General features: G+C 39.1%; 1 protein-coding gene across 1 annotated transcript in view; it reads left to right on the forward strand.

Moving 5' to 3' along the window:
* The window catches only part of CCDC18 (coiled-coil domain containing 18), a 113667-nt gene that overhangs the window by 21488 nt on the left and 76935 nt on the right, over positions 1–15244 (forward strand). Inside the window, exons 6-9 of the mRNA XM_036348470.1 lie at positions 3738–3834; positions 7655–7776; positions 8686–8977; positions 14289–14413. Coding sequence (XP_036204363.1) covers positions 3738–3834; positions 7655–7776; positions 8686–8977; positions 14289–14413 — 636 coding nt within the window. The remainder of the gene's footprint in view (positions 1–3737; positions 3835–7654; positions 7777–8685; positions 8978–14288; positions 14414–15244) is intronic.

Below are 15244 nucleotides of genomic sequence, written 5' to 3' on the forward strand. Positions count from 1 at the left end.
GAATTATTAGATTAAACAACAAAAAAAGTAAGAAGTTGAAGAATTGAATGACAATTAATAATCTTGATCTAATGGATGCTTATCTAGAACCCTATACCAAACAATTTGAAAAATGATATTCTTTCAAGCACTTCTATAACATTTATAATCTGTTACCTACCTCACTATGCCAGAAAACATGAGTTTCAATAAACACCAAAAGATTGATGTCACACATATCACCTTCTCAGACCACAGTACAGTTAAGTTGGAATATAATCTCCCAAGTCATGTATGTTTGGAAATTTAAAACAAGCTTTCTTCCTCATATACCATTGAGGAACTTACGATAAAAATTAGAAAAGTTTTAGATTGTTGGGAGGCTTAAATAAGTTATTATTTATATTATTCTCTACTGGTTCTCTAAGTGTAGGTGAGGGTGTGGTACAACAGAAACTTATACACATTTCTGTTTGGGAATGTAAATTGGTACAGCTGCTGTACTAATTGTTGAAAAAGATTTAATAAACACCCTGGCTGATATGGCTGCATGGTTAGAGCATCAGCCAGCACACAGAAGGGTCTCGGGTTTGATTCCTAGTCAAGGGCACATACCTGGGTTGCAGGTTTGATCCCTTTCCCTGTTGGAGTGCATGCGGGAGACAACCAATCCATGCGTGTCTCCAACATTGATGTTTCTCTCTCTCTCTCTCTCTCTCTCTCTCTCTCTCTCTCTCTCTCTCTCTCTCTCTCTCTCTCTCTCTCTCCTTTCTTCCGCTTTCTCTAAATATTCTCCTGTGAAAATTTTGAAAAAGATTTAATAAAGTTGAATGTTCACCTATATAGTACCTTCAATTTTGAAATAACTTTTGGAAAAAATCTAGCAATTTTGCTCCTAGTTATTTATCTTAAAGAAACTCTCACACATATTGCTAAGAAACTATGCATTGTGATGTTGACTGCAATGTTGTTTGTATTAGCTGAGAAAACACTTCAATGTCTATGAACTGTGGAATGGGTAAATAAATTACAGTATTTTTATACCATGAAATATTATGTAATAGATTTTTTAAATGAATTGTAGTCATATCAGTGAATATAGATAGGTCTTGAATGAATTGAACAAAAGCAATTTGCAGTAGGATATAGGCAGTGTGATGCCATTTGTATAAAATATAAAAACATGAAAAAAGACTGATATTTTATTAAATGTAAGATTACACAGATTTTAAGATATACCATTATGTTAGTAATCACTAAGAAAAAAATGTCGCCATGAAACTGAGATACCATCAATTGTAAAATACATATCAATCTTAGAGAGTTAAAAATGTGAAAACAATCTGCCTCTTAGATGAATTATAAGGTACTATTTGTGGGCTTAGGTTAACATATGAATATACAAAATATGTTTTAATGTTACATCTTAGTGCTTTTATTTATTTATTTTTATTGAATTTATTGTGGTGACATTGGTCAGCATAAACATACAGGTTTCAGGTGTGGGTTTCTCTGTTACAAGATCTGTATATTGCACCGTGTGCCCACCACCCAAAGTCACATCTTCTCTTGCCACCATATATTAGGACCCCCTTCTGCCCCCACACCCTTCCAAAATGTTTTGTAATTTAAAAAAACAAAGTGATTCTAGGGTTACCTTTGTGGAAGAAGTCAGGGGAATGGGATTTTGAAAAGACTCACAGGGACAGGACCTCAACTCTGTAATGTCTTTGTTTTCTTAAAATAAAAAAGTCTGCCCTGACCTTTGTGGCTTAGTTGATTGGAGTGTTGTCCCATACACCAAAAGGTGGTGAGTTCAATTCCTGGTCAGGACAGGTTGTGTGTCCGATCCTATCAGGTGAGTGCAGAAAGCAACTGATTGATGTTTCTTTCTCTCTGTCTCTGTCTCTGTCTCTCTGTCTCTCTCTCTCTCACTCTCTCACTCTCTCCCTCTTTCCATCTCTCCCTCTCTCCTTCCTTCTTCCCCTTCTTCCTTCTCTCCCTTTTCCTTCTTCTCTCTAAAATCAATAAAAGCGCCCTCGCCAGTTTGCCTCAGTGGATAGACCCTCGGCCTGAGGACCAAAGGGTTCCGGATTCAATTCCAGTCACTGGCACGTACCTTGGTTGCAGGCTCTTACCTGGCCCAGGCCCGTGGTTGGGGCTCATGCAGGAGGCAACCAATCAATGTCTTCTCTCACATTGATGTTTCTCTCTGTCTTTCTCTCTGTCTTCCACTCTCCCTAAAAATCAATGGGAAAATATCCTCAGGTGAGGAGTAACAAAAATCAAATCAAATCAGTAAAAGCATGTCCTGAGGTAAGGATTAAAAATAAATAAGCAACTAAGTCTCCATGAAGGAAAAATAGCAGATTTAAGATTCATTAAGTGTGGGTTGTGAGTACATGCATATATAATATATATACAGACGGTTCTGTGTGACTGAAATATGTTACGACTTTTAAAAAAAATTGGTGGTAAAGAGGAGTAGATATCTATAAAGTGGATAACTTTGGCTTGAAAGAAAGGATAACATGAGAAAAGCACAACATCTGGGGGTTTTTGTTTTGTTAAATGAGAAACATAGGTATCCTTTCCTTTCTGAGTTCTAGCTTTGCAAATTAATAGAATGAATTTTCTTAGATGTTCAGATAAATCTCTTATTGTTTAAATACTTGCTATTTTTTATCTGAAACTTTGAAACCAAATAGACATCTCCAGTATTCACAGTTGCTATCCAGACTTAAGAACCACATATTTAGGAAATAAGAGATACTTTCACTTGAGTTTGTAAGCCAATAGAGAAGAGGCTAAAATACAGAAGACAGAGTAAGTTCCTCAAAGGAAAGAGCTAAGATCCAGAGTATTGGTAAAGGAAATCATGTTGAAGAAGAGTCACTACACTTCCCTTACACTGGAAACAATGTGATGAGAATGGGATTAAATATAGAAAAGTTCTGTGTGGGTTTCTTTTTATATTTTACTTATTGATTTTAGAGATAGTAACAAAGAGAGAAACATGGATTTGTTGTTCTTATTTACACATTCATTGGTTGGTTCTTATGTGTGCCCGGACCAGGAATCAAACCCACAACCTTGGTGTATTGGGGCAATGCTTAACCAACTGAGCTACTTGGTCAGGGCTAGGAAAGTTTTAGATGTGGATAGGAAATTGACCAAGTTCCAGTCCAATAATCTCAATTCAGTGTGAGAAGTATGATGAAAGGTCAGGGTCAGCTAGGAGGTGAGGCAGCATGGTTGGGCTTAAGACAGTGCTTGGTAATGATTGGATTTGTTGTTCAGATTTTTATATATGCATAAATAAAAGTTACTGTCTCTTGAAATAACTTTTTGAAAATTTACCTGATCTTTGTAAAGGTCATAGGATTTACCGAGTATTTTTAATATATTAGTCAGTGAAGTGACAATTTATCATACAGCTTCAGGCTACTTCTCTTGTCTGTCTTCTGGATTGAGGGAAAAATATTGCCAACACATAAGAATGTATGTATGATTTAAAGTATGTTTATAAATATTTTGTTACATTTTATTTTTTATATTGATATCTTATAGTAAGGAAATTATTAATCTTCATTTTTTATTTGCAGTTTAAGCTTAGTATTCTTTTTTTGTTGTTTTAGTACAGAGAAATCTGTTTCTCTCTAATTATTCCTCAAAATTAAATATAGGTTACTTTGGATCTTAACTATTCAGTGCAGGGCATCTTTTGCTTTTATTAATTATCCCTTTTTAAATTTTAGAGCTGAACGACAAAGGAATGAAGCACTATATAATGCTGAAGAGCTGAGTAAAGCTTTCCAACATTATAAAGAAAAAGTGGCTGAAAAGCTGGAAAAGGTAAATCTAATTAACTGACTGTACAAAGTCAGTGTTTAGTATTACAGTCCATATTGTAAAAATAGAGACATAAATAGAATATATGTATTTATGATTAAAGCAGGGAGTAATTTTTATTATCTCATTTATAATGAAATCTTTGAAATAAAGAATTTATAAATATTAGTTAAGCATGATGTTCCTTAATTAATTGATGGACAATTTTTTTTATAATGAGTTGAAACTTTTTTTATCCAGAGAAAAGAGTGGAGACAAGAGAAGAAATAAAATATAGAGAAAGATGGAGTGAGTAAGCAGAAGTTGGAGCTATAGAAATAGAAGCAGGAAATTTATTCCTATAACCTCAGTGAAAATAAAAGAGTAGATTATGTAGCTTTCAGTTGATCTCCCTGGATCTACCACCCTGAGAGGGGCTCACTTCTGCCTCTCAAAGGGAAGATTCCTGAACAGATTCTTCATAGTAATATAATGGCTTTATTACATTTATTTGCTATCTTCAAGTAATACCACATAGTAATAAAACCTGTTTGGAGGAAGGCCACATGTTAGATGTTCAATTGTGGAGCTCAGAAGAGAGGTCTAGTCAACTGATACTGATATGAGAGACTTCCATCTTGAGATAATTGAAGCAGGAAGTTAATGATTCTGATTAAAGAAAGGTAGAAGGGCCCTAACCGGTTTGGCTCAGTGGATAGAGTGTCAGCCTGTGGACTGAAAGGTCCCAGGTTTGATTCCAGTCAAGGGCATGTACCTTGGTTGTGGGCACATCCCCAGTAGGAGGTGTGCAGGAGGCAGCTGATCAATGTTTCTCTTTCATCGATGTTTCTAACTCTCCCTCTCCCTTCCTCTCTGTAAAATAAAGAAAGTAAAATAAATAAATAAATCAATAAAATATATAAAAAATAAATAAAAGAGAGGTAGAAGGGTAGAAAAGAGAAATATTATTATTAAAAATTAGAGGCCCAGTGCATGAAATTCATGCACTGGGGGGGGCGGGGTCCTTCAGCCTGGCTTGAGCCCTCTCTCAGTCTAGGAGCCCTCAAGGGAAGTCTGACTGATGGTTTAGGCCCACTACCTGTAGGGAGCTAGCAGTCAGATATCCTTTGCACTGTCTTGAAGGCAGGAGAGGCTCCTGCCACTGCCACTGTGCTTGCCAGCCATAAGCCTGGCTTCTGGCTGAGTGGCACTCCCCCTGTGGGAGTGCTCTGACCACCAGGGGGCAGCTCCTGCATTGAGCGTCTGCCCCTGGTGGTCAGTGTGCGTCATAGTGACCAATTGTTCCCGCTGTTGGGTTAATTTGCATATTACCCTTTTATTATATACTAGAGGCCCGGTGCACAAAAATTTGTGTACTCGGTGGGGAGGAGGGGTCCCTCAGCCCGGCCTGTGCACTCTCATAGTCTGGGACCCCTCGGGAGATAACGACCTGCTGGCTTAGGCCTGCTCCCGGGGGGCAGAGGGCAGGCCCAATCCCTAGGTGTAGCCCTTGGTCGGGCTCAGAGCAGGGCCGATTGGGGAGTTGGGGTGCCTTCCCCTATCATGCACAGAGCAGGGCGGATTGGGAGATTGCGATGCCACCCTCAGTCACGCTCAGGGTAGGGCCGATTGGGGGGTTGGGGCACCGCCCCCTGTCAGACTCAAGGCAGGGTCGATGGGGAGGTTGCGGCGCCACCCCCTGTCACGCACAGAGCAGGGCCAATCGGGGTTGGGGCGCTGCCCCCTGTCACGCACAGAGCAGGGCCCATCAGGGGGATTGGGGCTCCGTACCCTGTCATGCACAGAGCAGGGCCCATCAGGTGGTTGGGGAGCTCCCACCTGTCACGCACAGAGCAGGGCCGATCAGGGGGTTGGGGCGCCGCCACTGTCACACTCAGGGCAGGGCCGATGGGGAGGTTATGGCTCTACCCCATCACACACAGAGCAGGGCCCGTGGGGTGGGGGTTGGGGCGCCACCTTCTATCACCCACAGAGCAGGGTCGATCAGGGGGTTGGGGGTGCTGCCACTCTCACACTCAGGGCAGAGCCGATGGGGAGGTTATGGCTCTACCCCGTCACACACACAGCAGGGCCGATCAGGGGGTTGGGGCGCTGCCCCCTGTCACACACAGAGCAGGGCCAATCAGGGGGTTGGGGCGCCGTACCCTGTCACACACAGAGCCGCAGGGTGATCAGGGGGTTGGGGAGCTCCCCCTATCAGGCACAGAGCAGGGCTGATCAGGGGGTTGGGGCGCCTTCCCCTGTCACGAACAGAGCAGGGCGGATAGGGAGGTTGTGGCCCCGCCCCCTATTACACACAGAGCCACAGAGCAATCAGGGGGTTTGGGCACTGCCTCCTGTCACACTGATCCCGGTGCTGGGAGGCCTCTCGGCTCCACTGATCCCGGTGCTAGGAGGCATATTACCCTTTTACTGTATAGGATAGAGGCCTGGTGCACGGGTGGGGGCTGGCTGGTTTGCCCTGAAGGGTGTCCTGGATGAGGGTGGGGGTCCCCTCTGGGGTTCCTGGCCGGCCTGGGTGAGGGGATGATGGCTGTTTGCAGCTGGTCACACCCTTCAGGGTGGGGGTCCCCACTGGGGTGCCTGGCCAGTCTGGGTGAGGGGCTGAGGGCTGTTTTCAGGCTGGCGGGTGACTGAAGCTCCCAACCGCTCCTTTTTTTCTTTTTTTTTTTTATTCTGGCCCAGCTTTAGCTTTGAGGCTTGGCTCCAGCTCTTAGGCCTCCACTGCTGAAAGCAGGTTTCTGGCCTTTGTTTACCTTCTGTATTAGAAACAATGTTGCAATCCTGCTGGCTGAAGCCCGACGGACTAAAGCAGGTTTCTGGGGTTTTGTTTAGCTTCTATATTTGTAACATAGTTGCTTAGAGTTGCAGCTCAGAGGCCGGCAGCGGCAGGCGGGGAACGTTGGAGTCCTCCGTCACTGAAGCAAGCAAGCCTCATGTTCACTTTAAGCTGCCTGGCTGCCAGCCGCCATCTTGGCTGGCAGTTAATTTGCATATTGCCCTGATTAGCCATTGGGAAGGGTAGCGGTCGTATGCTAATTACCATATTTTTCTTTTATTAGATAGGATGATGATTAAGAAATCAAAATCCCATTTGATACCAAAATCTTAAATGTGAATTAATTAGGTCACTGTTTGAAAGCCTTGGAGACGGTCCCTGTGGGAATGAAATATCATAGAAGTGATTTTTAAAAAGGTAATCTGTAGGGGAAGGTAGAATGACTAGTATAGGGTGGGTATCCTCGAGGAAAGGGAGGACTTTATGGAGGAGAGAGAGGCAAATATAAGAGATGATTTCTCATAACCCTTCTTAGGATTATCAATTTCAAACTGCTCAGCAGAGCCCTATAGTTAGGTAGATGTAACAAAGGAAGTGAGGGAGATCTGCCCAGTCCTCCACTCCCACTGTTCCATCCTGAGTACATGGCTTTTGTTTTAAATTTTGGACTATGATTTCATTGGGAGTATTTTTTAGCTACAATTTCAAAAATTACTTCTCTGGAACATTTGTACTAAAGTTAGCCTTTAGTAACTTCATGCAGAATCCCTGCATGAGTTGTTTGACTTGTCCATGTGAGGCCAGAACACTCTTGCTGTTGCCCCTCTGTCATAGGCTCTTAACCATTTCTGAACAGGTAGTTAGAGTCCTATTCCCTGTCCAGGAAGTTCACTTTCCTCCCTTTACTATAAGGTTGGTAACTTAAATGGGTGGAATACTTATTCCACTCTCCTGATTATTTCAAAAGTCACTACTTTTTAGTTTAAAAACCTAAAACCTATGACAACATTAGTGTGCATACTTAAAACAAATTATTGTTTTTAGGTTCAAGCTGAAGAAGAAATATTAGAGAAAAATCTAATTAACTGTGAAAAAGAAAATAAAAGGCTGCAGGAAAAGTGTGGTCTATATAAAAGTGACCTTGAAATTCTAAAAGAGAAATTAAGGTACAGTATCCTGTTGTAGAAAAAGGATTTTTGTGGGGAAATGAAGAAATTGAAGCATTTTGGAATAGAGTATTTTGTATATTTTAATTGTGGACTTAAATTATGTAGAAAGATTGGCTTCATGACAAATTGTTTTCTAGATATAATGAAGTGAGGATTTTAAATGAATAAAATGTATGTTGATATACTTGTAGATATAGAGTAATATGATCACAATTTTTGCTTTGAAAATATTTAGAGAAAATTAACACACACTTCATGTTCTTATAGTGTGACCACATTAGCTAGTTAGTAAAATACGTATTCTTCAAGTCATGAAGAATCACCTAGTCCAGCCTTCTCCCTTTAGAGATCTTAAAAATGTGAAAAGGGAACTGATTAAATACATTAACAATTCTAAAGATTAGATTGTCATAATGTTTGACATATTTATAGGTATATGTATTTGAAAATAGTAATGCTTCGTAATCCATTAATGGTTGATTAGACTTTACCTTATGGAGTTGTGGCTGATACTTCATGATTGTTCCTTACATGATCTAAAACTTTCTTAAAGCTGCAAAAAGTTGTGTCAGGATTTTGGAGTTAGATCTCCTGTTTCACACTTTTAAAAAGGAACAGAAATGCTTCTGAGATAATGGGGTTATCCTGCCCTACTACTTACTGTGAGACACCGGGGAAGTTTTATAACATTTTTGTGCCTCAATTTCCCCAAATATAAACTGAAAGTAATAATAGTGCTACCACATAAAGTTGTGAGTACCTGGCATGCAGAAAGTAGGCACATGGCAAATGTGAGCAAATATTTTTATTTCAAAATTAAGCTTTAAAATATTTTGTATGAGATTAACTAAATATCATTATTAAAAATGAATATGTTTTTAATTTTTCTGCTTTTTTTCTTCATAGGCAGTTAAAAGAAGAAAATAATGATGGAAAAGAAAAAATAAGAATCATGGCAGGGAAAAATTCAGAAATAATGGCACAACTATCTGAATCTAGACAAACTATTTTGAAGCTAGAGAGTGAGTTAGAGGACAAAGATGAAATACTTCGAGAAAAATTTTCTCTAATAAATGAAAACAGAGAATTAAAGGTCCGTATTGCAACACAGAATGAGCGACTGGATGTATGTCAGCAAGAAATAGAAAGTTCAAGAGTGGAACTGAGACATTTGGATAAAATTATGTCCCGATTGCCAGTAAGTATGAGTGAAGAGGAAAATTTTACTGAAGTGCTTTATAAGAAACCATCATTTTGTGGTTGATTTATTAGCTTCTGTTTGTTTTATTTTAGATGTCTATACTTTCAGACATCAACTTCTTTTCTGTCTAATTCCTATTTTTTTTCTTTTTTACTTTCTACTATTTCAGCCTTTCTCAGTCTCTCAGATGTCATATATAAGAATGGCACAGCCCTGACCGGTTTGGCTCAGTGGATAGAGTGTCGGCCTGCGGACTCAAGGGTCCCGGGTTCCAGTCAAGGGCATGTACCTTGGTTGTGGGCACATCCCCAGTGGGGAGTGTGCAGGAGGCAGCTGATCGATGTTTCTCTCTAATCGATGTTTCTCACTCCCTATCCCTCTACCTTCCTTTCTGTAAAAAAAATCAATAAAATACATTAAAAAAAATGGCACAGAATTTTTTAAAAACAGCTTTTTAGAAACATTTTTATTTAAATTCTTTATTGTTTAAAGTATTACACGTCTCCTTCTTCCTCCATTGACCTCTCCCCAGCCATTCCCACCCCCCAGCACATGCCCTCATCCCCCTACTGTCTGTGTCTATTGGTTTTGCTTATATGCATGCATACGTTCTTTGGTTGATCTCTTACCTTCCCTTCCTTCCCCTGCCTTCCTTCTGAGGTTTGACAGTCTGTTCAATGCTTCTGTGTCTCTGGATCTATTTTTGTTCATTATATTCTACCAATGAGTGAGATCATGTGATATTTATCGTTCTCTGACTGGCTAATTTTGCTTAGCATAATGCTCTCCAGGTCCATCCATGCTGTTGCAAATGGTAAGAGTTCTTTTTTACAAAAACATAGTATTTCATTGTGTAGATGTACCACAGTTTTTTAATCAGCTCATATGCTGATGGGCACTTTGGCTGTTTCCAAATCCTAGCTATTATAAATTGTGCTGCTATGAACACAGGGTTGCGTATATCCTTTCTGATTGGTGTTTCTGATTTCATGGGATATATTCCTAGAAGTGGGATTACTGGGTCAAATGGGAATTCCATCCTTAATTTTTTGGGGAAACTCCATACTGTTTCCCACAAAAAATAGCTTTCTTAAAGTGACATTTATATGCCACCAAATTTACCCATTTTAAGTGTATTGTTCAATTATTTTTAGTAAATTTACAAGTTTTAGAACAGTTACCACAATCTAGTTTTCAAACATTTCTTTCATCTCCCAAAGACCCCTTGTGCCATTTATAATTAGTTTTTGTACCCACCCTTACTGCTAGGGAGCCACTCATCTACTTTCTTTTTCATGCTTTTGAGCATTTTTACCATCATTACTCTGAACTCTGTTTCAGATAAATTTCTTATCTCTGCTTCATTTATCTCTTCTTCTGGAAAATTCTCTAGTTCTTTCATTTGGGGGTTGTTTCTTTGTCTCCTCATTTTGGTTGTCTGTGTGGGTTTGTGACTATGTATTAGGTAGATCCTCTATACCAGCAGCCGCCAAGACCACTCTGGTGGTCTGTGAGGTCTGAAAGGTTGGCTACCACTGGTTTAAGGAAACCTTTGGAGCAGCAATCGCCAACCAGTGGTCTGCGGATCACTGGTAGTCCATGAGTTCCAAAAAGTTGGTGACTGCTGCTCTACACCTCTCAATCTCTAGTGCAGGACAGTGTTAAAGGCTGTTTCTGACTAATTAGATCAGGCAAACACTCAAAGCCTCCAGAGACTGCCTCTGCCTACAGACTGATAGCATTCCTCTTGAATTGCCCCAGGCAATCATCTCAGGTGTGGTGAGAGTTTTTTTCAACAGGGTAGGGTGGTTGCTTCTGCCTGGAGACTAATTGTTATTTTTAATCTCTTAAGTGACCTAAGGGCAAGGTTTTTTCCAATAGGATGTGTCAACTGTCTTCCTCACAGGCAAGGCAAATGTCTATGTTGGAAAGATGTCCTGTGTGAGGGAATGACTCAGCCTAGGAAACTTGGGGTGTCTGTGTTCTAAACTCTATCCCCCTGGTCCCCAGTCCTGACTTCTGCTTTCTCAGCTCCAGTACACTTCACCCCCTCACTGCTGGAGCACAAGATGGGTAGCTCCACAGGGAATTTTGTGCATTGACCCTTTAAGAGGGTGCCTGAATTTTCAGCTGCTTTTCATAGCCAGATGTTATGTGGGTACCCTCTTCAGTTTTGATGCTCTCTGTTGGGGAGACCAGCTTGGGGATTAGATCCCAGAGTTCTCAGTGGCAACCCCCGACAACTGAGATATCTCTTTGGGACTTCAGTTGCTATCTGTGTGCGCCCAGCCAGCCCTTTTGTGCCTCTGCCCCTCCTACCAGTTTATGTGGTCTCCACTTTCGGTCCTTAGGTATCAGGGTTCTCTTCTGCGAGTTTCCTGTTGATTATTCAGGAAGTTTTTCTGTATTTTAGTTGTAATTCCAATTTGTTCCTGGAAGCATGTCCATGCAGCATATCCACGTACTCTGCCACCATTTTTAATCCCTATCCCACTCATCTACTTTCTGCATCTAGAGATTTGTCTTTTCTGGACATTTATTATAAATTAAATTAACCATGGTCTCTTTTTGCATCTGTTCTTTGCATTCTTAATGTTTTTGAAGATCACTCATTGTGACATATATCAGTATTTCATTTCTTTTTATTGTTGACTATTACCCATTGTGTGGATATGCCACATTTTATTAATCTATTCACCAAAAGATGGACATTTGGATTGTTTCTACTTTGAGACTATTGTGAATAATGCTGCTGTGAACATTTGCATGTAAGTCTTTGTGTGGATATGTTTTCATTTCTTTTGATTAGGAATAGAAATGCTGAGTCATATAGTAAATTTATGCCAAAATGTATTTTAATGTGGCTGCACCATTTTATATCCTTACCAGCAATGCATGAGGGGTCCCATTTCTCCACATCCTTGCCAATATTTGTTATTGTTTATTCTTTTTTATTATATCTATATTAGTGTGTATAAGGTGTTATCACATTGTGGTTTTATTTTTTTTATTATTATTTTTTTTAAAATATATTTTATTGATTTTTTACAGAGAGGAAGGGAGAGAGATAGAGAGTTAGAAACATCGATGAGAGAGAAACATTGATCAGCCGCCTCCTGCACATCTCCTACTGGGGATGTGCCCACAACCCAAGTACATGCCCTTGACCGGAATCGAACCTGGGACCTTTCAGTCAGCAGGCCGACGCTCTATCCACTGAGCCAAACCGGTTTCGGCACATTGTGGTTTTAATTTGCATTTCCCTAATGATTAATGTTGAGCAACTTCTCACATACTGACTGAATGGTACAGAACATGAAAATGTATTTATATTGTAGCCAGTCCCTTTTTCTCGTTAAGTTATATATGTGTATGATCATAGTTACAAGTGAGATTAGGAAGAAGTTAAGCTATATGTTTCTGATAAGTGTAAAATAATGGTGAGATCAGGAGAAAGCTACAGATAAATGTATCGTGGTTGGTTTCACATATGTATGGACGGTAGCCTTTTAACAATTTTAAACTGTCATGAAATTATGAAGCTACGAGGGACCTTAGTAAGTATCTGATTCAATACCATTGTTTTATTGGTGAAGAAATAGCTACCCATGAAGTTAATAACTTGTAGCAGAATTGAAACTGAATGTATGATTCTTGGTTCCCAGCCTCTGCTATATCTACTTTCCTAGGATGCTGATTTTTTATTATTTGCTTAGGTTTTTAATGCACCAGTTTGCTTTACAAATCTGATAGTAATCATATGCAGATAGCATTCATCTTAAGGTGATATTCTAATTTGACTCAGTATCAAAATTTATTTAATATGAGATTCTAAAGGTAGTGTGATAATAATATGCGTGATCCTGTGTTTCATGCTGTACTAAGAATAACATAGTTTGGAAATGTGAGTTTTTTCATTCTAGAAAATGTGATTTGGTTATAATTTGAAGGTAATGGTCATATTGTTTACCTTGCCCCTTTTTACAACTAATTTAAAAATTCTGTGTTATTCAAGCACACAGAAAAGCACAGAGACCAATGTAGCATAGCATTTGCTAAATGTGGATAACATTTTGCATATCCACTTCAGATTTTTTTAGAATAAAATTTTACAGGTAAATGAAGCCTTTTTATATACCTATCACATCTAATTCTCTCCCTCTTAGAGGTAGCAACTATTTTGAAGTTCATGTGTATCCTTCTTGTCCATATTTTCAAAAAATTTTTTATTGATTTTTGAGAGAGGAAGGGAGAGGGAGAGAGAAATGTGGATATGAAGAGTGAAACATTAATTGGCTGCCTCCTGCACACCCCCTATCAGGGATCGAGCCTACAACCCTGGGCATGTACCCTGTCCAGGAATCAAATGGCAACCTTTTGGTATATAGGATGTTGCCCAACCGAGTCACACTGGCCAGGGCCTTCTTGTCCATATTTTAAATGTTGCTGTTTTTTTTTTAAATAATATTTTTATTGATTTCAGAGAGGAAAGGAGAGAAAGATAGAAACATCAATGATGAGCTCTAGCTGGTTTGGCTCAGTGGATAGAGCGTTGGCCTGCAGACTGAAGAGTCCCCAGGTTTGATTTCGGTCAAGGCCATATGCCCAGGATTCGGGCTCGATCCCCCAGTACGGGGTGTGCAGGAGGCAGCCAATCAATGATTCTCTCTCATCATTGATGTTTCTATCTCTCTCTCTCTCGCCCTTCTTCTCTGAAACCAGTAAAAATACATTTAAAAAGAAAAACAGAGAAATATCAGTTATGAGAGAGAATCATTGATTGGCTGGCTCCTGCACGCCCCCTACTGAAGATCTAGCCTGCAACCCAGGCATTTGCCCTAACCAGGAATCAAGTCATTATCTCATTGATAGGTTGATGCTCAACCACTGAGCATACCAGCCAAGGCCTTCTTGTTCATATTTTAAATACTGCCACATACAGATGCATTTAGAATGTGTGTGTGTATACACACACACACACACACACACACACACACACACACACATATATATAGTTTAGTGCATTTTAAAAAATACTACATGGCTAAAAAAATACTACATGTGCTACTGTTTTTTTACATTCAGTTTTATGTTATGTAATGTTTCCATAATGATTTACATCATGCAGGTTTATTTAACTATTGTAGTTTTCCCATTATCTTTCTATTTCCTAATATATTTATATGTTCTATTGATGGATGTTAGGTTGTTTCTATTAAATTCACACAATTTCTCAGAGTTGGAGTTCTGAATAAAAAAATTATATCACAGATATTATAAATTCATATGTTTATTTTTATACTTACAGTTAAAAAGAGAAATGCTTGGTTTTAAATCATCTCTTTCTAAGCAACAGATGAGTAGTTTGTCAAACAAGGAAGACAACTACATTGGCTGCTGTGAGACAAATAAAATGATGATTTCGGAATTGAGGTATGGTTTTTAGGCTCTGAAGTTGTAGCAAATACAATGTTTTTAAAAACTGGTAATAAATTAAGATCTTTAATTAAAATGTTGAAAAATATACTAAAAGTCCAGAGTATTATAACAAATATCTGTTTCCACAACAAAGAATTGATTCTTTTTAAAAAATATATATATTTTATTGATTTTTTTTTTACAGAGAGGAAGGGAGAGGGATAGAGAGTTAGAAACATCCATGACAGAGAAACATCGATCAGCTGCCTCCTGCACATCCCCTACTGGGGATGTGCCCGCAACCAAGGTACATGCCCTTGACCGGAATTGAACCTGGGACTCTTCAGTCCACAGGCCGATGCTCTAGCCACTGAGCCAAACTGGTCAGGGCCAAAGAATTGATTCTTAATATTTTGTGATATTTGTTTCAAATCTGTTTATTTAAATAAAAAATAAAACATTACAGGATAGATTATACATTTTGATTCTTACCACTAGTCCCATTCTCCTCCTTAGTATCCACCATCATGAATTGGGTAATATTCTTCAATCCATTTTGTATATGTTTGCACTCAGAAATATACTATATGATTATATTGTTTGTAATTTTGCTTTTTCACTCGATCATTTTTTAAATTCATCCATGTTAAAGTAGGTAGAGTGATTGATCAGTGCATGGATTAATGTGGTTAATTTAGTTTCTATAGCTGTATAAGAGTCTATCCTATAACAATGTCACAATTTATTTATTCCTTTAGTGTTAGTTACTGTGTTTCTAGTTTCTGTCTTTTCCATACAGTGCTACAAAGTACACATTTATACATGTTAACTACAATATAGATGAGT

This window comes from Myotis myotis, unplaced genomic scaffold (genome assembly GCF_014108235.1).
Source record: "Myotis myotis isolate mMyoMyo1 unplaced genomic scaffold, mMyoMyo1.p scaffold_m19_p_2, whole genome shotgun sequence".
Taxonomy (NCBI): Eukaryota; Metazoa; Chordata; class Mammalia; order Chiroptera; family Vespertilionidae; genus Myotis; species Myotis myotis.